At 59.5% G+C, this 19,965-nt stretch overlaps 2 protein-coding genes across 2 annotated transcripts; both read left to right on the top strand.

Annotated features, from left to right (window-relative positions):
- The first annotated feature begins 1,852 nt into the window (after positions 1-1,852).
- Positions 1,853-9,123, top strand: LOC135313631 (uncharacterized). The gene is made up of 8 exons (XM_064453253.1): positions 1,853-1,869; positions 2,393-2,507; positions 2,963-3,103; positions 3,377-3,553; positions 3,687-3,842; positions 4,188-4,289; positions 4,563-4,665; positions 5,333-9,123. Exons 1-8 carry the CDS (start codon positions 1,853-1,855, stop codon positions 5,536-5,538), a joined length of 1,017 nt encoding a protein of 338 aa, XP_064309323.1. The 3' UTR covers positions 5,539-9,123.
- Positions 9,124-9,584: 461 nt separating this feature from the next.
- LOC135313630 (maestro heat-like repeat-containing protein family member 7) lies at positions 9,585-15,752 on the top strand. The gene is made up of 13 exons (XM_064453252.1): positions 9,585-9,654; positions 10,020-10,213; positions 10,398-10,552; positions 10,888-11,035; positions 11,301-11,488; positions 11,577-11,714; positions 12,238-12,352; positions 12,808-12,948; positions 13,222-13,398; positions 13,532-13,687; positions 14,033-14,134; positions 14,408-14,510; positions 15,178-15,752. The coding sequence occupies exons 1-13, from the start codon at positions 9,585-9,587 to the stop codon at positions 15,381-15,383; spliced, it is 1,893 nt and encodes a 630-aa protein (XP_064309322.1). The 3' UTR covers positions 15,384-15,752.
- Positions 15,753-19,965: the final 4,213 nt, after the last annotated feature.

The raw sequence follows: 19,965 nt of genomic DNA, 5'->3' as shown, positions 1-19,965 counted from the left end.
AGCCTATTAAACTTACACCTAAGGTTAAAAATTTACACGATGTCCAGAAGCTGGTAGGAGCACTGCAGTGGTTGCGGACATTCGTGCGCGTCACCGGTGAGGAGATGCAACCTTTCTATGCGTTGCTGAAAGGGACCAACCCATGGGAGCCCAGGAGTTTAGACCCTGAGGCAGTCCAGCAGTTGCAGATGATAGAACGTCGAATGCAAAAGGAAGGAATATGGCGGTGGGACCCCCAGGAGGAATTAATTGCAGGTTGGATTCTGACCGCCAGTGGAGGGTTAGGATTGCTATATCAAATACGAGCAGGGGAAGAAAAACCACTGCGATGGATATATCAGAAGGTTCCAAACGATGCATTCTCCACAAAAGTCAAGGTAGCTGCGGGAATGATTTGGCGGCTGCGACGGGAAAGCAAGGTAATTTTTGGGAAAGAGCCAGATAAGCTGACAGTGCCGTGGAATGGGGAGAAATGGCAGAAGGTGGTAGAGAGTGAAGAGGATATCAGCAAGAGAAGTAGTAGCCACCTGTCCTTACTGTCAGCACTCGCCATTGTGGGAGGCAGGAGTCAACCCTCGAGGACTGGAAGCAAATTCTATCTGGCAGACTGACTTTACTGAATGCCCACAGTTGGCCCCCGGAAGGCACCTGGCAATTACAGTTGATACATATAGTGGAGTCATCATGGCTACTCAACATTGGAAGCAGACCGCAACGCACTTGACTACGCATTGGACCACGGTGATGGTGTGGCTTGGAAAGCCTACCGAGATAAAAACAGACAATGGACCATGCTTTCGGGCTCGAAGTACCGAAGAATGGTGTAAAGCTTGGAATATTGTATTAAAACATGGCATTGCTTACAATAGCACAGGGCAGGCTATAGTCGAACGCGCTCATCGCACCTTGAAAGCAAAAATAATACAGCTTGGGGAGGGGGACGGGTATAAGGGAACTATACCCGTAGCAGCTCAGCAAACTATTTTAATGCGTGCATTATATTCGCTTAATCATTTTATACACGGGCAGGAGCAAGTTACAGCAGTGGAGAAGCACTTTGGCAAGGCTCAAGCAGGCGAGCGCTATCCGCAGGTACGAGTAAGGTTCCCAGGCAGTGAGCAATGGGAGAGAGGATGGAAACTGAGATGCCTGGGGAGGGGCTACGCCGCGGTTGAGAATGAAGGGCGCATAGAATGGGTGCCTGCAAAGTGTGTGAAAGCAGAACTGTGCAAGGATGTACAATGAATAATCCCTTTCTGAGTTGTCTCTTGCAGGGTCTGCTGACATGGATCCTCATGCTAGCCGTACCATTGGGAAAAGAAATGAGCTCCTTGACAAGATCGCAAGCAATATTGCAACGAGAGCGACACTGGGAAAGGGCGGCAAAAGAGAGATATAAACTGGAACTGGATAGTAATAATTGGGGGGATCTTGTTGTGTGTAGGAATCATGGTTACTTGTGGGCTACCATTGTTATGCTGTGTTATAAGACAAATCAAAGAGCGCCTGCGAGCGTTACATGAATATAGACCTGACCGCAATATGTATCCGCTTATGCAAGTAGCTTTGTAGAATTTTAGTAGCATGGGGCGGGGGAGATGTAGGGGAATAGACAGGGATCGGCGACCGGAAGATTACGGGATGTGACGGAAAGATAGACTCCTCCCCATAGGAGTGGCAGGAACAGGAACCGCAAGAGCTATATAAGCGTGTGACGCAGCCAAATAGACGGACATTTTGTATCCATCATATTGGTGTCTGTGCATCACTGTCCCCAGGGTGGGTAGAGCCCTGTGTCCCGGAGGTATGCGGCCCAAGATAAGTTCTCCCGTAGAAGCGTACAGCTACAGCCATGGGCCTGCTGGCCAGGTGAGATCCCCCTTCTTCCCACTCCCCCTGCCATTTCTCCCCTGCAGGCAGGGCCCTCCACACAGTCCCCTTGGTCGTGGCTGAGAGGGCCTTGTCCACCAAGGGATGGCCCAGCAGACCGGAAAAAGCCTGTGAGAGGGGTGCACAGGAGCAGCCATGTCCCCAAAGCGCCAGCATCCCCTCCCATGGGGCCTGAGGGGCTGAGGGCACAGAGCGGGGGGTCTGTCTGCAGGCAGCCCCAGCCAGGGCAGCCCACCGGGGCAGGGCAGGAAGCACTGAAGGCCAGCGACAGAGCCTGGGGGACATGAGTTTCCCCCAGGCAGGAAAGGGGTCTCCTCAGAAGGAAAGGCTTCAGGGCAGGAAGGGTATTTTTCCAGTCTCCTCCGTAAAAGGAGCCTGCTGGTGTTGGCCACTACCTTTCCCTTGGTGAGGAGTGGTGGGGAAAGAGCAGGCCTGTGTGAGTCAGTCTCAAGTGAGGTTGCCACCCTGCTCAGGGTCAACGGTGCTTTCTTCTCCCTGCCAGAGAAATGCGTGGTATCTCGAGGCGCTTGCGTTACTCCATTGCACGATACCTGGTCGAGCAGCTCAACAGGAAGAAGCCACGCTGGGAGGTCCCTGCCATGGCGCTCTTTCTCGAGGTGAGCGTGATGGCGAGTGCTGCCTCGCTGACCTTCCTCCCACCACGCTGCCCTCCTGTAGCCACAGCTGCAAGGGGAGCCCTGTCGGTGGAGCTGGGGCAGAGGGTCGGCTCCACTGCGTGCCTTTAGCCCTGCTGCTGGGGTGACACTTGTCCACCCCTGCAATTCGTGTCCCCCTTGTGCCAGCTCTCACCCTTCGTCCATCACGGCTCCTTGAAGGACGAGGAATCAGAGGCTGTCGAGGCCTGGGGGGCACAGCAGAGCGGGCGAGCGACCTGCACCGTGTGCCCCGCGGCACAGGGCAGGGAGCCCAGGGGCTCTCTGCGGCGGTTGCCGCCTTCTGGCTTGGCTGCCTGGGGAGGTGCCCACGCCCTGCGCCACTGGCTGGACCCAGCCCTACACGGTGCTGGGGTCCTGCCGGACAGGTACCCCTGTCACTGCTCTGTGTCTTTCAGCTCTTGACCGCTTGCCCTGACATAAGGGGATGGGGTGTCCACGTCCTGCAGTTCAGCCCAAGGTACCTGCGGAGTGAGTGCAGAGAGATGCATCGCCTGGTGCTCAGATGCTTCATCCTGCTCATCGATAGACCCTTAATGGTGAGAAGGGGGCAGCCAGCCAAAGCCATGCTGGCAGTATGGGGCTGGGTAAGGGGTGCTGGGCAGCACAGTTGCTTGGCCTTGGCTGGGCTCTGGGAGCGGTGGCAGCTGCTCCCAGCTCTCCTGCCTCCCCGGGGGTTCACCTGCTCGAGTCCTTCGGGGCAAGCCTCTGGCTTCTGAGCCCTGAGGCAGCAGTGTGGGCTTGAACTGCCAGAGCAGTTTTGGCACTGCAGCTTTTTATGGCTTCACAACACAGCATTGTGTTCCACGCAGGCCAAAAGAATGACCTTCCTGCTGCCACGTCTCATAGAGTTACTGCGGGATGCAGATGGGGAGGTGGTCGGGAAGACCCTCTGTGTGCTCAGGAAGGTGCTCCAGGCCAGAGACCTCCCCCTTGCCAGCCCCATTGCTCTGCAGCTGGCTGAGAGGCTCCTGCCACTCTTTGACAGCGTAAGGCTTTGTACCCCCTACCGCGGGTGCTGGGTGCTGCCGGGAAACTTTGTGCCCTGTGGATTTTCAGGCCTGTACCCAGGTGAGCCTGGAGCGGCTGGCGATGAGGTCTTGCCCTCTTCCTTTCCACCAGGACGCCAGCTATGTGCAACTGCTTTCCATTCACCTCTTCCGAGACGTGATGGTGATTATAGCTGCATCGGGAAAAAAGCCACTGAGGGCACACATTTACCAGAGCCTGATCCCCCTGCTCTGCTGCCTGCACGATGAGAACGAGCGCGTGGCAGAGGTGAGGATTTCTGTCCTGCTGGTGTCCCTGTGAGAGGGGGCTCAGCTGCCTTCTGCCCTGGCGCTTGGCGGGCTGCCGCGCTAGTCTCCTCCCGGCCTTGGCCGCGGAGCGGTAGCTCTGGAGGACGTCTGTCCTGCTGCCCTGGCCGCACCATGTGCCTGAAACGGGGGTTGACCCACTCCTCTGCCCAGGCACTGAACCAAGGGATGCCAAGGGACGCATTCCCTAGCTGCTGCGTCTTCCCAGCAGGGGCCAGGAAAGGCCCTTAACCCTGCCCAGGTGCAGAGGACGCAGGTCCTGTGCCCTGGGCAGCGGTGCCATCTCCCAGTCTCTGCTGCTCTGCAGGCCTCTCGGGAAACCTTGCTTCAAGCTACCGAGTTCCTGAATAAGGGGAAGCTCAGGCAGCTGCTGGAGATGGAGCAGACATGGGCGGTCGCCGAGTGCCTGGTAAGGATGGCCCCAAAGCACCCAGAGCCAGCCTGGACAAGCCCCCTGCCACCAGTGCCCAGTGTACGGACGGAGCCCTGTCCCAGCTGGGCTTTGGCGGCAGAGCGGCACCACAGCTCCCCGGGGAGCACCCAGCCCTCTGCTCCCCCCAAACCCTGGCACCAGCCGGCTCTTGCCTGGGCATGACGGGTCTCCTGGCAGCAAAGGCCAGTCCTGGGTGCAGGGGGAGGCTCTGCACCAACCCTTCCCTCCGTCCCCTTCCGCTCTCTCCAGCTGGCAGAGCACAGCAGCAGAGCAGATGAGTACCTGCGCCAGTCCCTGCTGTACCTGCAGAGCCCACAGGAGTCCGTGCGAGAGGCGGCCGTCAGGTTCATTGGTGAGCCACAACCCCCCGGGGGTCCCTCCCTGCCCCACTGCAGCTTAGCCCCAGCCCCGGCTGCTGCACCCGCAGCAGGAATTGCCCCGGTGGCTGTGGAGCCCCGACTACCTGATGCCGGGTCAAGGGTGCCCACGGGGCTCCCTGCTGCCCTCTCCCACCCCTGCCCTCGGGCATCATGCTCGGGGATCGCCCCAGGCTCGGCCCTGCCGAGGGGAGGAAAGCGTGTAGCTGAGCTGGTGTGGGAGGCTGTACTGCTGAGGCTAGCGGGATTTGTGATGGGCTGTGTGTTCCCAGGGCTCGCTGGGCGGCACGTGAGGGGTCAGCAGGAGCAGAAGCTGCAGGTCATCTACGAGGGTGCGTGAGGGCAGCGGGGTGTCAGCGGGGTCTGGTGGGGAGGAGGAAAGTCCCTGAGCAGGGAGCTGCAATCCCTGCCCCGGCTGGAGAGGGCTGTGCTCCCTGCACGGACGAGGGGCGACATGGGCAGAGGGGAGAGAGATTTCAAGGGCACGTTGGGTATTTGTGGCCAGCGCCTTCCAGCTCATCCCGTTGGCCCTTGCTCCCTCCTGGCCATGGGAAGAGCTGGGTGGGGTGGCCCTGGCAGGAGGGGTTCCTGGGTCTCCGCAGATCCAGGTTCTGACCGTGCCCCTGTTCCTCTCTGTTCCAGCCCTTCAAGGCATGACAAATGATGTCAGCATCTCCGTCTCAAACCTGGCAGCTCAAACCCTGTTCCTGCTAAGAGGCACAGAGAGAAATTCTTCCACCAGCTCCAGGCTGCTGGGGATGTACGACCACCTCCGCAGCGCATGGAGGAGAAGGCCTTCTCTCCGGGGCAGTGGCTGGCTGTGCTGCTGGAGCTCTGCGCAGAGCTGATCGTGGGAGCTCTGTGTGCTGGGGCCGCCTGAGCCTGCGGGGAAGGCTGGGTGGCTCCCGGCCTCTCCCTGCCCACAGGACAGCTCTCATCAAAGAGCCCCGGGGAACACCACTTGTGACCGGCTGCCCACTGGATTGAACTCCCTTCAGCACCACTCTTTGGGACCGAGCTTGCTGTCCTGCCCCTCCTCCTAGCCTGCGTGTCTTTCCTTTGTGGAAAAAGAACAATGGAGGAAAAGTCAGCCCTGAAGGAACCAGGACCCTCAGGAGAGGGTGACCAGCTGTGCCCGCTTTCCAGCAGCCATCGGCTGGTTCAATATTAAAACATCAAGCGCTACTTAAGGAATGCTCGATCAAAACGGAGTTTAGATTCACGCTAATTAGACATAGGCAATGCCTCTTCTTTCCAACGTAGGGGTTGTTCCCTTACAACATGGACACCCCCCTCCAGCCCTTCAATCCAAAAATGCCCACGGACCCTCACAGGGAAACACAGACAGGAGAGGAATGCTCCCTCAGCCGGTCACCTCCTTTAAACAGCCACATCCTGGCCGTTGCTTTGCCGCCTCCCAAACGCCAGCGCTACAGCCAAGAGGCCCCATGGGCTGCAGCGACCCATTTGGTGCACGTGGGACCGCTCAGGGAAGGAAGCCCGGGGCAAAACATGCGGGGCACCCAGGTGCAGCAGCCGAGAGGGATGTTGGCCCTGGGATTTCGAGGAAGCTGCCCCTGCCCCAGGAGGCTGCCCCCTCAAAATGCTGTCATGTCCAGAGAGAGAGTATGGTGGAGCAGCAGAGCCGCCCCATGTTGCACCCATTTTGGAAGGGCAGTGGGAGCTGAGACGGGTGTCAGGAGCCGGCCAGCGAGGTGCTGGGGGCTGGGGGTGCAACATTTGGGGTTCAATTTTATAGAGGAGAGAAAGGAAATGCACGGGCACTTTCTTCTAATCCCATCTAAAAAGAAACACCAGGCCTTACAATGCCACGCAGCAGAGCCATGGACGTGCCTGCTAGCCATTAATCTTTACTCCTGCGGGTGGCCTTGGTCCACAGGTTGGGCCCTCTGTTCCCCTCAAAAGCCATATTTTTCATCATGGAGGTGGTTGTGATGCGGGGGATAGGCTGATCAGAAATTGGTGACTCCCCTAGCAGAGACGGATGATCATCCACCTCCTCACGTCCCTGTCTTCATTCTCACAACTACTAGGTGGTGTGCTGGAGAGTTTCATGCCCACCTGGCCCATGGGGTATTTAGCTGGCTGTAAGTAATGCCTCCGCGCGCTCTCAACGCGCTCCTAGTGCCACCCGCCTCTTCTTCACAAGCAATGAGGCCGAGGCCTTGCAAGCTCCTGCTGCTGGGGAGCTCATCGAGCAAAACCATCTCAGTCAAGCCCATCAGCTTAATCTTTGCATCCACACTCGCTAGCAAGAGATTGTCTTGAAAGAAGAGATTGCTGTGGAGGGCCACAAGGGTTCCGTCCTCCTCTTCTGGGCTGTCAGAGCCGAGCATTGCCTGAACACCAGACATTACCCACCAGCATCCAGCGAGACCGCTTCCTGCTGCCAGGCTGAGTCTTTGTCTGACGGCCCTGTGGAGAAGTGCGTGGAGAGCATGTCCCAGCTGTGACCGAGAAGCAACTCAGTGAAGGCCCAGGATGGGTAGCGGTGACAAGCTCTGGCTTATCAATTGGTCCCCCAGCGTAGTGGCCAGATGGCTGAAAATAGGGGCCGATGGGGGATCATTCAGAAGGCCCATGGCCTCCCTTGGTCTGAGGTGGGATGCATCAGCTTTTACAGTCTTGCAGCAAAGACACAGCAGGGTGTTGTTCAGAGCTAGGTAATCCCCCCCATTCCCAGCCGTGAAAAATCCCAGATGTGCAGGTTCTGCAAGAGTAGAAAGCGGAGGCGCCTCCCTGCACGGGCTTTTCTCAGTCCTGGTCTGTCCTGGGGACACTTCAATCCGGCTTAATATTTGGTACATTCTTGTGAGCAGCCATCCCTTACTTTAACACGTCTTTCCTTTGCTAGCGTCTGGTGGGTTAATCCCGGTAGGCAGGTCAGCCCCGCACAGCCCATCACTCCCTCCCCGCCAGAGGGCTGGGGCTGAGGATCAGCAGGTTAGAAGTGAGAACACTCGTTGAGCTGAGGTAAAGACAGTTTAGCAGGTAAAGCAAAAGCTGCACGTGCAAGCGAAGCAAAAGAAGGAATTCAGTCACAGGATCATAGAAGAGCCCAGGTTGGACAGGACCTCAGAAGATCATCTGGTCCAACCTTTCACGGGAAAGGGAGCCTAGCACCCAGGCCCCCTTGTCACGTCTCAAAAAGCTCCAGCGATGGGGATGCCACCACATCCCTGCGGAGGTGGCTCCAGGGGGTGATTGTTCTCACTGTAAAAGATTTCTCTCTTGTGATGAGCGGAAACCTCTTCCGGCGCCACTTGTACCCTTGTCTTCTCCTTGTGGCTCCTTCTGAGCAGAGCGCCTCCACCCTCTTTGTAGCTGCCCTTCCAGTACCGGGATAGTGCCATTGGCTTCCTCCTGAGCCTGCCCTTCTCTAGGGAGAAAAGACCCAACTCTTTCAGTCTTTCTTTGTTGGGCAGGTTCTCCAGCCCTTTCATCATCTTTGTGGCCTCCCCAGACTGCCTGCATCTTTCTTGAACTGTGGGGACTGGAACTGGACGCAGTACTCCAGGCGCTGCCTGACAAGCACTGAGTAGAGTGGGATGATCACGTCTTGGTCTCTGCTAGCAATGCCCCTGTGGGTGCAACCCGGGACCTGATTTGCCTTTGTTGCCGCAGCGGTGCACTGCCGACTCACGTGCAGCTTGTTGTCCACCAGGACCCCCAGGTCCCTTTCAGCAAGGTTGCTTCCCAGCCACACGGATCCCAGCCTGTCCTGAGCTCTTTGCTTATGTCACTGCAGGTACAGGAGTTTGCACTTGTCTTTGTTCGAGTTCATCCTGCTCTTGCTAGCCCACTCTTCCAGCCTGTCCAGGCCTCTCAGTAAGACGGCTCTCCCTTCTCGTGTGTTCGCCTCACCACCCAGCTTGGTGTCATCAGCACACGTGGTGAGGGTGCTTTCAATCCCATCGTCCAGGTTATTTAGGAAGATGCTGAAAAAGCCTCTGAGAGTCACCTGTTAGCCAATTTCCCGCCCATCTCACAGATGACCCATCCAGTCTGTACCTTGCCAGCTTGCCCAACTGGAGACTGTGGGAGACACTGTTAAATGCTTTCCTGAAGGCCAGGTAAACCACGCCCACTGCTCTCCCCGTCTCAGGAGAAGATGTGATTTTGTCATAGAAGGTGATCAGGCTAGTCTGGCATGATTTGCCCTCAGTAAATCCGTGCTGGCTTCATGTCTGTGGGAGGACACTTTTGCAGTGACGGCGGCCATTAAACCAGGCACCCAAATACACTGAACCCCAAACCGGACCTGCGCATCGCTGCGTCACAGAGCATGAAAGCAAGATGCTCAAAATGGACATGAATGAAGCCTATTCGATAGCACTGCTCTCACTGAACAAGCATTATTAATACTCTGTATAGAAAACTGATGAATACCCCAACAATAAATATTTTTTAGTGGAAGCCAGAAGGGGGTTTGTGCTGCGAGGCGGCTTCGGAGCTCCTTCTTGCCCAAGCTCGGTGGCCCTGTAACAAGGCGCTGCTGATGGGTGGCCCTGAAAACTGGGCTGCCCCAGGGACGGGCTGGCGGGAGGCCCTAAGGGGACGGGGCAGCTGGAGGCGCCAGGGGACAGGTATGTGTCAGCAGGTGACCCGCCGTGACATGGGCACTGCCCATTGGATGGCACGTGGCGGCGTGTCACAGGACCCTTTGTGACCTGCCCTGATATGAGCAGTGGTGGTGACGTGGCCACCCCACAGCGCCCAGAGGACGCGACAGGACAGGACGGGACGGGACGGAGTGGGGCTGCGGGGAGCCCCTGAGCAGCCACCTCGGTCCCTTCTGAACCGCACCTGCGACGCTTTTCCGACGCGTCTCCCACCCCTGCGACCGCAGCCCTCAAGGCCGGGCCTCAGCAGCATGGCAGAGAGACCCCCCAGTGTGCCCAGGCTGGCCTGGCTGGCAGGGGAGGAGGAGAAGGAGGACAAAGGTACTGGGGCTGCCCCGGTTTGGCAGCCCGATGAGGTGGAGGCGGTTCAGCTGCTGCAGGCGTGAGAGTGGCTGAGCTGGGCCACAGGGCTAGCGGCTGCAGCCGCCTTGGCCCCATCCCATCCCCTATGGGCATTCCCAGGGCAGGAGGGGCCGAGGAGGGTCCCCACGGCTGGGCTCCGGCCATGCTCCATCCACCGGGCACCCCCAGCCCCAACCTGCAGCCGGGGAGGTGGGGGGGTAGTGTCCCCACCAACCCCTGTCCTGGGGCTGGCGCTGCCTGGGGAGCGCGGGGCTCGGCTGTGTTCAACAGCCTCTCCTGCAGGCCCTCAGCTCTGCCTATGCTTGGTCTTTTGTCACATCCAGACGGGGACCTGCCAGAAGAGGAGCAGGAGCAGCAGCAGGAGCAGGAGCCCACCTGTGTCCTCAAGCCCACTGAGCCTGAAGACACCACCATTATGGCCATTGAGGGCATGGCGGGCTCAGGCTCCTGTGACGCGGAGGCTTGTGCTGCCATGCAGGCTCTGCTGGCGGAAAGTGATGTCTCCAGTTTGGAGCATGTACGTAGCCTGTGGCTGGGCTCAAGCCCCCTGGGGACCATGTGCCCCCTGGAGTTGGGTCCGCTGGGCACCCAGCAGCCTTTTAGGCCAGCACAGCATGGTGGGAGGGGAAGCACTTCTTGGGGGAAGCTGGGGAGACAGCTGGCGCCGGCAGCACTTCAACTCCCAGCCGTGTCTCCTCCAGGTGCCGAGTGTTGTGAGGTGCATCTACCGGTGGCTCACATCCAACACGGATGTGTCTGCCACGCAAAGGTTGCCCAACGCCCTTGCGGAGCTGACCCACGCGCACCCCCATGACGTGGTGGTGACGCTCCTGCGCTGCGCCCCATCGTGCGACAGGTACGGGGCCCAACTGCCTTGAGGGCTCTGGGCCTTGAGAGCCCATCAGCCTGTAGAGCCCGCCCCATGTTGGCTGCCAGACAGACGGAGGTCTTCTGGCCCCTCTGGTTCCTAGGCCTGGCATGTCAACCCTAGAGCCTGCTGCTACGCTCCCTCCCTGCCCCTCGAGGCACTGTTGCTTGGCCACCTGCTGCCCGCAGGTGCAGGCCCGCTGGCTGCTGCCAGCAAGGGGCAGTGGGCAGAGGCAGGGCTGGCAGCCAGCACAGGACCCCGGGGGTGCCCAGGCTGCGGCGCTGTGGCCGAGACCCCGCTGACACAGAGCTCTGGGTCTGCAGAGCTGCTGCGGCCATGTGGAGGGTGATGGTCTCCACGATGAGGACTGCAGACAAGGTGCTACTGGAGCTGCTCCCTGTGCTGGCAGACTGGCCGCTGCACAGCACGTTCACCTCCGACGGGGACAATAAGGACGTCTTTGCCCTGGCCGTGAGTTTCTGGAGATGGCCTTTGATCACCCCCAGCGTCGCCTCTCCAGGAGGCTCCCAATCCTCCCCCGCCACTGCATGCCCTTGCCTCCCGCGCTGGGCTGCAAACCTAGCTGAGGGGCAGGTTCAGGGGCAGCCAGGCTGGGTGCTCCCCCTGCGTCTCCCATGGCCCAGGGCAGCGCCTGAGCCTCTGTCACCCAGCTCAGGCCCTGCCATGGAGACATCTTGGCACTGAGCGCTGACTCCGGGTGTTTTCTTTTCTGCAGGCAACCAGGGCACTGTGGGAGATTCTCCAGCTACCCAGGCGCCCACAGAGGCTGAAGGTGCATTTCCCACGCCTCTTCCTGGCTCTACTCTCCCAAATTTTCTTCAGCACCGAGCAGATGCCAGAGGAGGTTGACACCTTCTGGAGGGGATGCCAGCGGGAAGGCTGCCTTCCCACCAACCCCAACAGGTGCTCCATCCCAGTCTGCCGGTCCCTGCTATGGCCCCGGAGCTGTGGCCAGGGAACTGGCGTGACCTGGGCTTTGCTCTGCACACAGCTTTGCAGTGCTGACCGTGAAAGCACTGCTCTGCCGTCTGGGGTATGAGAATGTGGTGTTTGAAGTGGAACGTAAGCATGGCTGGGACACACTTCTCAACGCTGAGACCCACCACTACGCCATGGGCCTGCTGGCCAGGTGAGATCCCCCTTCTTCCCACTCCCCCTGCCATTTCTCCCCTGCAGGCAGGGCCCTCCACACAGTCCCCTTGGTCACGGCTGAGAGGGCCTTGTCCACCAAGGGATGGCCCAGCAGACCGGAAAAAGCCTGCGAGAGGGGTGCACAGGAGCAGCCATGTCCCCAAAGCGCCAGCATCCCCTCCCATGGGGCCTGAGGGGCTGAGGGCACAGAGCGGGGGGTCTGTCTGCAGGCAGCCCCAGCCAGGGCAGCCCACCGGGGCAGGGCAGGAAGCACTGAAGGCCAGCGACAGAGCCTGGGGGACATGAGTTTCCCCCAGGCAGGAAAGGGGTCTCCTCAGAAGGAAAGGCTTCAGGGCAGGAAGGGTATTTTTCCAGTCTCCTCCGTAAAAGGAGCCTGCTGGTGTTGGCCACTACCTTTCCCTTGGTGAGGAGTGGTGGGGAAAGAGCAGGCCTGTGTGAGTCAGTCTCAAGTGAGGTTGCCACCCTGCTCAGGGTCAACGGTGCTTTCTTCTCCCTGCCAGAGAAATGCGTGGTATCTCGAGGCGCTTGCGTTACTCCATTGCACGATACCTGGTCGAGCAGCTCAACAGGAAGGAGCCACGCTGGGAGGTCCCTGCCATGGCGCTCTTTCTCGAGGTGAGCGTGATGGCGAGTGCTGCCTCGCTGACCTTCCTCCCACCACGCTGCCCTCCTGTAGCCACAGCTGCAAGGGGAGCCCTGTCGGTGGAGCTGGGGCAGAGGGTCGGCTCCACTGCGTGCCTTTAGCCCTGCTGCTGGGGTGACACTTGTCCACCCCTGCAATTCGTGTCCCCCTTGTGCCAGCTCTCACCCTTCGTCCATCACGGCTCCTTGAAGGACGAGGAATCAGAGGCTGTCGAGGCCTGGGGGGCACAGCAGAGCGGGCGAGCGACCTGCACCGTGTGCCCCGCGGCACAGGGCAGGGAGCCCAGGGGCTCTCTGCGGCGGTTGCCGCCTTCTGGCTTGGCTGCCTGGGGAGGTGCCCACGCCCTGCGCCGCTGGCTGGACCCAGCCCTACACGGTGCTGGGGTCCTGCCGGACAGGTACCCCTGTCACTGCTCTGTGTCTTTCAGCTCTTGACCGCTTGCCCTGACATAAGGGGATGGGGTGTCCACGTCCTGCAGTTCAGCCCAAGGTACCTGCGGAGTGAGTGCAGAGAGATGCATCGCCTGGTGCTCAGATGCTTCATCCTGCTCATCGATAGACCCTTAATGGTGAGAAGGGGGCAGCCAGCCAAAGCCATGCTGGCAGTATGGGGCTGGGTAAGGGGTGCTGGGCAGCACAGTTGCTTGGCCTTGGCTGGGCTCTGGGAGCGGTGGCAGCTGCTCCCAGCTCTCCTGCCTCCCCGGGGGTTCACCTGCTCGAGTCCTTCGGGGCAAGCCTCTGGCTTCTGAGCCCTGAGGCAGCAGTGTGGGCTTGAACTGCCAGAGCAGTTTTGGCACTGCAGCTTTTTATGGCTTCACAACACAGCATTGTGTTCCACGCAGGCCAAAAGAATGACCTTCCTGCTGCCACGTCTCATAGAGTTACTGCGGGATGCAGATGGGGAGGTGGTCGGGAAGACCCTCTGTGTGCTCAGGAAGGTGCTCCAGGCCAGAGACCTCCCCCTTGCCAGCCCCATTGCTCTGCAGCTGGCTGAGAGGCTCCTGCCACTCTTTGACAGCGTAAGGCTTTGTACCCCCTACCGCGGGTGCTGGGTGCTGCCGGGAAACTTTGTGCCCTGTGGATTTTCAGGCCTGTACCCAGGTGAGCCTGGAGCGGCTGGCGATGAGGTCTTGCCCTCTTCCTTTCCACCAGGACGCCAGCTATGTGCAACTGCTTTCCATTCGCCTCTTCCGAGACGTGATGGTGATTATAGCTGCATCGGGAAAAAAGCCACTGAGGGCACACATTTACCAGAGCCTGATCCCCCTGCTCTGCTGCCTGCACGATGAGAACGAGCGCGTGGCAGAGGTGAGGATTTCTGTCCTGCTGGTGTCCCTGTGAGAGGGGGCTCAGCTGCCTTCTGCCCTGGCGCTTGGCGGGCTGCCGCGGTAGTCTCCTCCCGGCCTTGGCCGCGGAGCGGTAGCTCTGGAGGACGTCTGTCCTGCTGCCCTGGCCGCACCATGTGCCTGAAACGGGGGTTGACCCACTCCTCTGCCCAGGCACTGAACCAAGGGATGCCAAGGGACGCATTCCCTAGCTGCTGCGTCTTCCCAGCAGGGGCCAGGAAAGGCCCTTAACCCTGCCCAGGTGCAGAGGACGCAGGTCCTGTGCCCTGGGCAGCGGTGCCATCTCCCAGTCTCTGCTGCTCTGCAGGCCTCTCGGGAAACCTTGCTTCAAGCTACCGAGTTCCTGAATAAGGGGAAGCTCAGGCAGCTGCTGGAGATGGAGCAGACATGGGCGGTCGCCGAGTGCCTGGTAAGGATGGCCCCAAAGCACCCAGAGCCAGCCTGGACAAGCCCCCTGCCACCAGTGCCCAGTGTACTGACGGAGCCCTGTCCCAGCCGGGCTTTGGCGGCAGAGCGGCACCACAGCTCCCCGGGGAGCACCCAGCCCTCTGCTCCCCCCAAACCCTGGCACCAGCCGGCTCTTGCCTGGGCATGACGGGTCTCCTGGCAGCAAAGGCCAGTCCTGGGTGCAGGGGGAGGCTCTGCACCAACCCTTCCCTCCGTCCCCTTCCGCTCTCTCCAGCTGGCAGAGCACAGCAGCAGAGCAGATGAGTACCTGCGCCAGTCCCTGCTGTACCTGCAGAGCCCACAGGAGTCCGTGCGAGAGGCGGCCGTCAGGTTCATTGGTGAGCCACAACCCCCTGGGGGTCCCTCCCTGCCCCACTGCAGCTTAGCCCCAGCCCCGGCTGCTGCACCCGCAGCAGGAATTGCCCCGGTGGCTGTGGAGCCCCGACTACCTGATGCCGGGTCAAGGGTGCCCACGGGGCTCCCTGCTGCCCTCTCCCACCCCTGCCCTCGGGCATCATGCTCGGGGATCGCCCCAGGCTCGGCCCTGCCGAGGGGAGGAAAGCGTGTAGCTGAGCTGGTGTGGGAGGCTGTACTGCTGAGGCTAGCGGGATTTGTGATGGGCTGTGTGTTCCCAGGGCTCGCTGGGCGGCACGTGAGGGGTCAGCAGGAGCAGAAGCTGCAGGTCATCTACGAGGGTGCGTGAGGGCAGCGGGGTGTCAGCGGGGTCTGGTGGGGAGGAGGAAAGTCCCTGAGCAGGGAGCTGCAATCCCTGCCCCGGCTGGAGAGGGCTGTGCTCCCTGCACGGACGAGGGGCGACATGGGCAGAGGGGAGAGAGATTTCAAGGGCACGTTGGGTATTTGTGGCCAGCGCCTTCCAGCTCATCCCGTTGGCCCTTGCTCCCTCCTGGCCATGGGAAGAGCTGGGTGGGGTGGCCCTGGCAGGAGGGGTTCCTGGGTCTCCGCAGATCCAGGTTCTGACCGTGCCCCTGTTCCTCTCTGTTCCAGCCCTTCAAGGCATGACAAATGATGTCAGCATCTCCGTCTCAAACCTGGCAGCTCAAACCCTGTTCCTGCTAAGAGGCACAGAGAGAAATTCTTCCACCAGCTCCAGGCTGCTGGGGATGTACGACCACCTCCGCAGCGCATGGAGGAGAAGGCCTTCTCTCCGGGGCAGTGGCTGGCTGTGCTGCTGGAGCTCTGCGCAGAGCTGATCGTGGGAGCTCTGTGTGCTGGGGCCGCCTGAGCCTGCGGGGAAGGCTGGGTGGCTCCCGGCCTCTCCCTGCCCACAGGACAGCTCTCATCAAAGAGCCCCGGGGAACACCACTTGTGACCGGCTGCCCACTGGATTGAACTCCCTTCAGCACCACTCTTTGGGACCGAGCTTGCTGTCCTGCCCCTCCTCCTAGCCTGCGTGTCTTTCCTTTGTGGAAAAAGAACAATGGAGGAAAAGTCAGCCCTGAAGGAACCAGGACCCTCAGGAGAGGGTGACCAGCTGTGCCCGCTTTCCAGCAGCCATCGGCTGGTTCAATATTAAAACATCAAGCGCTACTTAAGGAATGCTCGATCAAAACGGAGTTTAGATTCACACTAATTAGACATAGGCAATGCCTCTTCTTTCCAACGTAGGGGTTGTTCCCTTACAACATGGACACCCCTCTCCAGCCCTTCAATCCAAAAATGCCCACGGACCCTCACAGGGAAACACAGACAGGAGAGGAATGCTCCCTCAGCCTTTCACCTCCTTTAAACAGCCACATCCTGGCCGTTGCTTTGCCGCCTCCCAAACGCCAGCGCTACAGCCAAGAGGCCCCATGGGCTGCAGCGACCCATTTGGTGCACGTGGGACCGCTCAGGGAAGGAAGCCCGGGGCAAAACATGCGGGGCACCCAGGTGCAGCAGCCGAGAGGGATGTTGGCCCCGGGAGCGAGGAAGCTGCCCCTGCCCCAGGAGGCTGCCCCCTCAAAATGCTGTCATGTCCAGAGAGAGAGTATGGTGGAGCAGCAGAGCCGCCCCATGTTGCACCCATTTTGGAAGGGCAGTGGGAGCTGAGACGGGTGTCAGGAGCCGGCCAGCGAGGTGCTGGGGGCTGGGGGTGCAACATTTGGGGTTCAATTTTATAGAGGAGAGAAAGGAAATGCACGGGCACTTTCTTCTAATCCCATCTAAAAAGAAACACCAGGCCTTACAATGCCACGCAGCAGAGCCATGGACGTGCCTGCTAGCCATTAATCTTTACTCCTGCGGGTGGCCTTGGTCCACAGGTTGGGCCCTCTGTTCCCCTCAAAAGCCATATTTTTCATCATGGAGGTGGTTGTGATGCGGGGGATAGGCTGATCAGAAATTGGTGACTCCCCTAGCAGAGACGGATGATCATCCACCTCCTCACGTCCCTGTCTTCATTCTCACAACTACTAGGTGGTGTGCTGGAGAGTTTCATGCCCACCTGGCCCATGGGGTATTTAGCTGGCTGTAAGTAATGCCTCCGCGCGCTCTCAACGCGCTCCTAGTGCCACCCGCCTCTTCTTCACAAGCAATGAGGCCGAGGCCTTGCAAGCTCCTGCTGCTGGGGAGCTCATCGAGCAAAACCATCTCAGTCAAGCCCATCAGCTTAATCTTTGCATCCACACTCGCTAGCAAGAGATTGTCTTGAAAGAAGAGATTGCTGTGGAGGGCCACAAGGGTTCCGTCCTCCTCTTCTGGGCTGTCAGAGCCGAGCATTGCCTGAACACCAGACATTACCCACCAGCATCCAGCGAGACCGCTTCCTGCTGCCAGGCTGAGTCTTTGTCTGACGGCCCTGTGGAGAAGTGCGTGGAGAGCATGTCCCAGCTGTGACCGAGAAGCGACTCAGTGAAGGCCCAGGATGGGTAGCGGTGACAAGCTCTGGCTTATCAATTGGTCCCCCAGCGTAGTGGCCAGATGGCTGAAAATAGGGGCCGATGGGGGATCATTCAGAAGGCCCATGGCCTCCCTTGGTCTGAGGTGGGATGCATCAGCTTTTACAGTCTTGCAGCAAAGACACAGCAGGGTGTTGTTCAGAGCTAGGTAATCCCCCCCATTCCCAGCCGTGAAAAATCCCAGATGTGCAGGTTCTGCAAGAGTAGAAAGCGGAGGCGCCTCCCTGCACGGGCTTTTCTCAGTCCTGGTCTGCCCTGGGGACACTTCAATCCGGCTTAATATTTGGTACATTCTTGTGAGCAGCCATCCCTTACTTTAACACGTCTTTCCTTTGCTAGCGTCTGGTGGGTTAATCCCGGTAGGCAGGTCAGCCCCGCACAGCCCATCACTCCCTCCCCGCCAGAGGGCTGGGGCTGAGGATCAGCAGGTTAGAAGTGAGAACACTCATTGAGCTGAGGTAAAGACAGTTTAGCAGGTAAAGCAAAAGCTGCACGTGCAAGCGAAGCAAAAGAAGGAATTCAGTCACAGGATCATAGAAGAGCCCAGGTTGGACGGGACCTCAGAAGATCATCTGGTCCAACCTTTCACGGGAAAGGGAGCCTAGCACCCAGGCCCCCTTGTCACGTCTCAAAAAGCTCCAGCGATGGGGACTCCACCACATCCCTGCGGAGGTGGCTCCAGGGGGTGATTGTTCTCACTGTAAAAGATTTCTCTCTTGTGATGAGCGGAAACCTCTTCCGGCGCCACTTGTACCCTTGTCTTCTCCTTGTGGCTCCTTCTGAGCAGAGCGCCTCCACCCTCTTTGTAGCTGCCCTTCCAGTACCGGGATAGTGCCATTGGCTTCCTCCTGAGCCTGCCCTTCTCTAGGGAGAAAAGACCCAACTCTTTCAGTCTTTCTTTGTTGGGCAGGTTCTCCAGCCCTTTCATCATCTTTGTGGCCTCCCCAGACTGCCTGCATCTTTCTTGAACTGTGGGGACTGGAACTGGACGCAGTACTCCAGGCGCTGCCTGACAAGCACTGAGTAGAGTGGGATGATCACGTCTTGGTCTCTGCTAGCAATGCCCCTGTGGGTGCAACCCGGGACCTGATTTGCCTTTGTTGCCGCAGCGGTGCACTGCCGACTCACGTGCAGCTTGTTGTCCACCAGGACCCCCAGGTCCCTTTCAGCAAGGTTGCTTCCCAGCCACACGGATCCCAGCCTGTCCTGAGCTCTTTGCTTATGTCACTGCAGGTACAGGAGTTTGCACTTGTCTTTGTTCGAGTTCATCCTGCTCTTGCTAGCCCACTCTTCCAGCCTGTCCAGGCCTCTCAGTAAGACGGCTCTCCCTTCTCGTGTGTTCGCCTCACCACCCAGCTTGGTGTCATCAGCACACGTGGTGAGGGTGCTTTCAATCCCATCGTCCAGGTTATTTAGGAAGATGCTGAAAAAGCCTCTGAGAGTCACCTGTTAGCCAATTTCCCGCCCATCTCGCAGATGACCCATCCAGTCTGTACCTTGCCAGCTTGCCCAGCTGGAGACTGTGGGAGACACTGTTAAATGCTTTCCTGAAGGCCAGGTAAACCACGCCCACTGCTCTCCCCGTCTCAGGAGAAGATGTGATTTTGTCATAGAAGGTGATCAGGCTAGTCTGGCATGATTTGCCCTCAGTAAATCCGTGCTGGCTTCGTGTCTGTGGGAGGACACTTTTGCAGTGACGGCGGCTATTAAACCAGGCACCCAAATACACTGAACCCCAAGCCGGACCTGCGCATCGCTGCGTCACAGAGCATGAAAGCAAGATGCTCAAAATGGACATGAATGAAGCCTATTTGATAGCACTGCTCTCACTGAACAAGCATTATTAATACTCTGTATAGAAAACTGATGAATACCCCAACAATAAATATTTTTTAGTGGAAGCCAGAAGGGGGTTTGTGCTGCGAGGCGGCTTCGGAGCTCCTTCTTGCCCAAGCTCGGTGGCCCTGTAACAAGGCGCTGCTGATGGGTGGCCCTGAAAACTGGGCTGCCCCAGGGACGGGCTGGCGGGAGGCCCTAAGGGGACGGGGCAGCTGGAGGCGCCAGGGGACAGGTATGTGTCAGCAGGTGACCCGCCATGACATGGGCACTGCCCATTGGATGGCACGTGGCGGCGTGTCACAGGACCCTTTGTGACCTGCCCTGATATGAGCAGTGGTGGTGACGTGGCCACCCCACAGCGCCCAGAGGACGCAACAGGACAGGACGGGACGGGATGGAGTGGGGCTGCGGGGAGCCCCTGAGCAGCCACCTCGGTCCCTTCTGAACCGCACCTGCGACGCTTTTCTGACGCGTCTCCCACCCCTGCGACCGCAGCCCTCAAGGCCGGGCCTCAGCAGCATGGCGGAGAGACCCCCCAGTGTGCCCAGGCTGGCCTGGCTGGCAGGGGAGGAAGAGAAGGAGGACAAAGGTACTGGGGCTGCCCCGGTTTGGCAGCCCGATAAGGTGGAGGCGGTTCAGCTGCTGCAGGCGTGAGAGTGGCTGAGCTGGGCCACAGGGCTAGCGGCTGCAGCCGCCTTGGCCCCATCCCATCCCCTATGGGCATTCCCAGGGCAGGAGGGGCCGAGGAGGGTCCCCACGGCTGGGCTCCGGCCATGCTCCATCCAGCGGGCACCCCCAGCCCCAACCTGCAGCCGGGGAGGTGGGGGGTAGTGTCCCCACCAGCCCCTGTCCTGGGGCTGGCGCTGCCTGGGGAGCGCGGGGCTCGGCTGTGTTCAACAGCCTCTCCTGCAGGCCCTCAGCTCTGCCTATGCTTGGTCTTTTGTCACATCCAGACGGGGACCTGCCAGAAGAGGAGCAGGAGCAGCAGCAGGAGCAGGAGCCCACCTGTGTCCTCAAGCCCACTGAGCCTGAAGACACCACCATTATGGCCATTGAG

Source organism: Phalacrocorax carbo, chromosome 5 (assembly GCF_963921805.1).
Source record: "Phalacrocorax carbo chromosome 5, bPhaCar2.1, whole genome shotgun sequence".
NCBI classification, from domain to species: Eukaryota; Metazoa; Chordata; class Aves; order Suliformes; family Phalacrocoracidae; genus Phalacrocorax; species Phalacrocorax carbo.
Note: the sequence above shows the minus strand (reverse complement) of the source record. Positions and strands in the feature narration are given on the sequence as shown.

What these genes read in the sequence shown, in the direction of transcription:
- LOC135313631 (XM_064453253.1), top strand. An exon ending in TCATCGATAGACCCTTAATG is followed by an intron (nt 3,104 to 3,376) that starts GTGAGAAGGGGG and finishes TGTTCCACGCAG; the next exon opens with GCCAAAAGAATGACCTTCCT. An exon ending in AGAACGAGCGCGTGGCAGAG is followed by an intron (nt 3,843 to 4,187) that starts GTGAGGATTTCT and finishes GCTGCTCTGCAG; the next exon opens with GCCTCTCGGGAAACCTTGCT.
- LOC135313630 (XM_064453252.1), top strand. Translation starts at nt 9,585, where the DNA reads ATGGCAGAGAGACCCCCCAGTGTGCCCAGGCTGGCCTGGCTGGCAGGG. An exon ending in CTTCCCACCAACCCCAACAG is followed by an intron (nt 11,489 to 11,576) that starts GTGCTCCATCCC and finishes CTCTGCACACAG; the next exon opens with CTTTGCAGTGCTGACCGTGA. An exon ending in TCCTGCCACTCTTTGACAGC is followed by an intron (nt 13,399 to 13,531) that starts GTAAGGCTTTGT and finishes CCTTTCCACCAG; the next exon opens with GACGCCAGCTATGTGCAACT.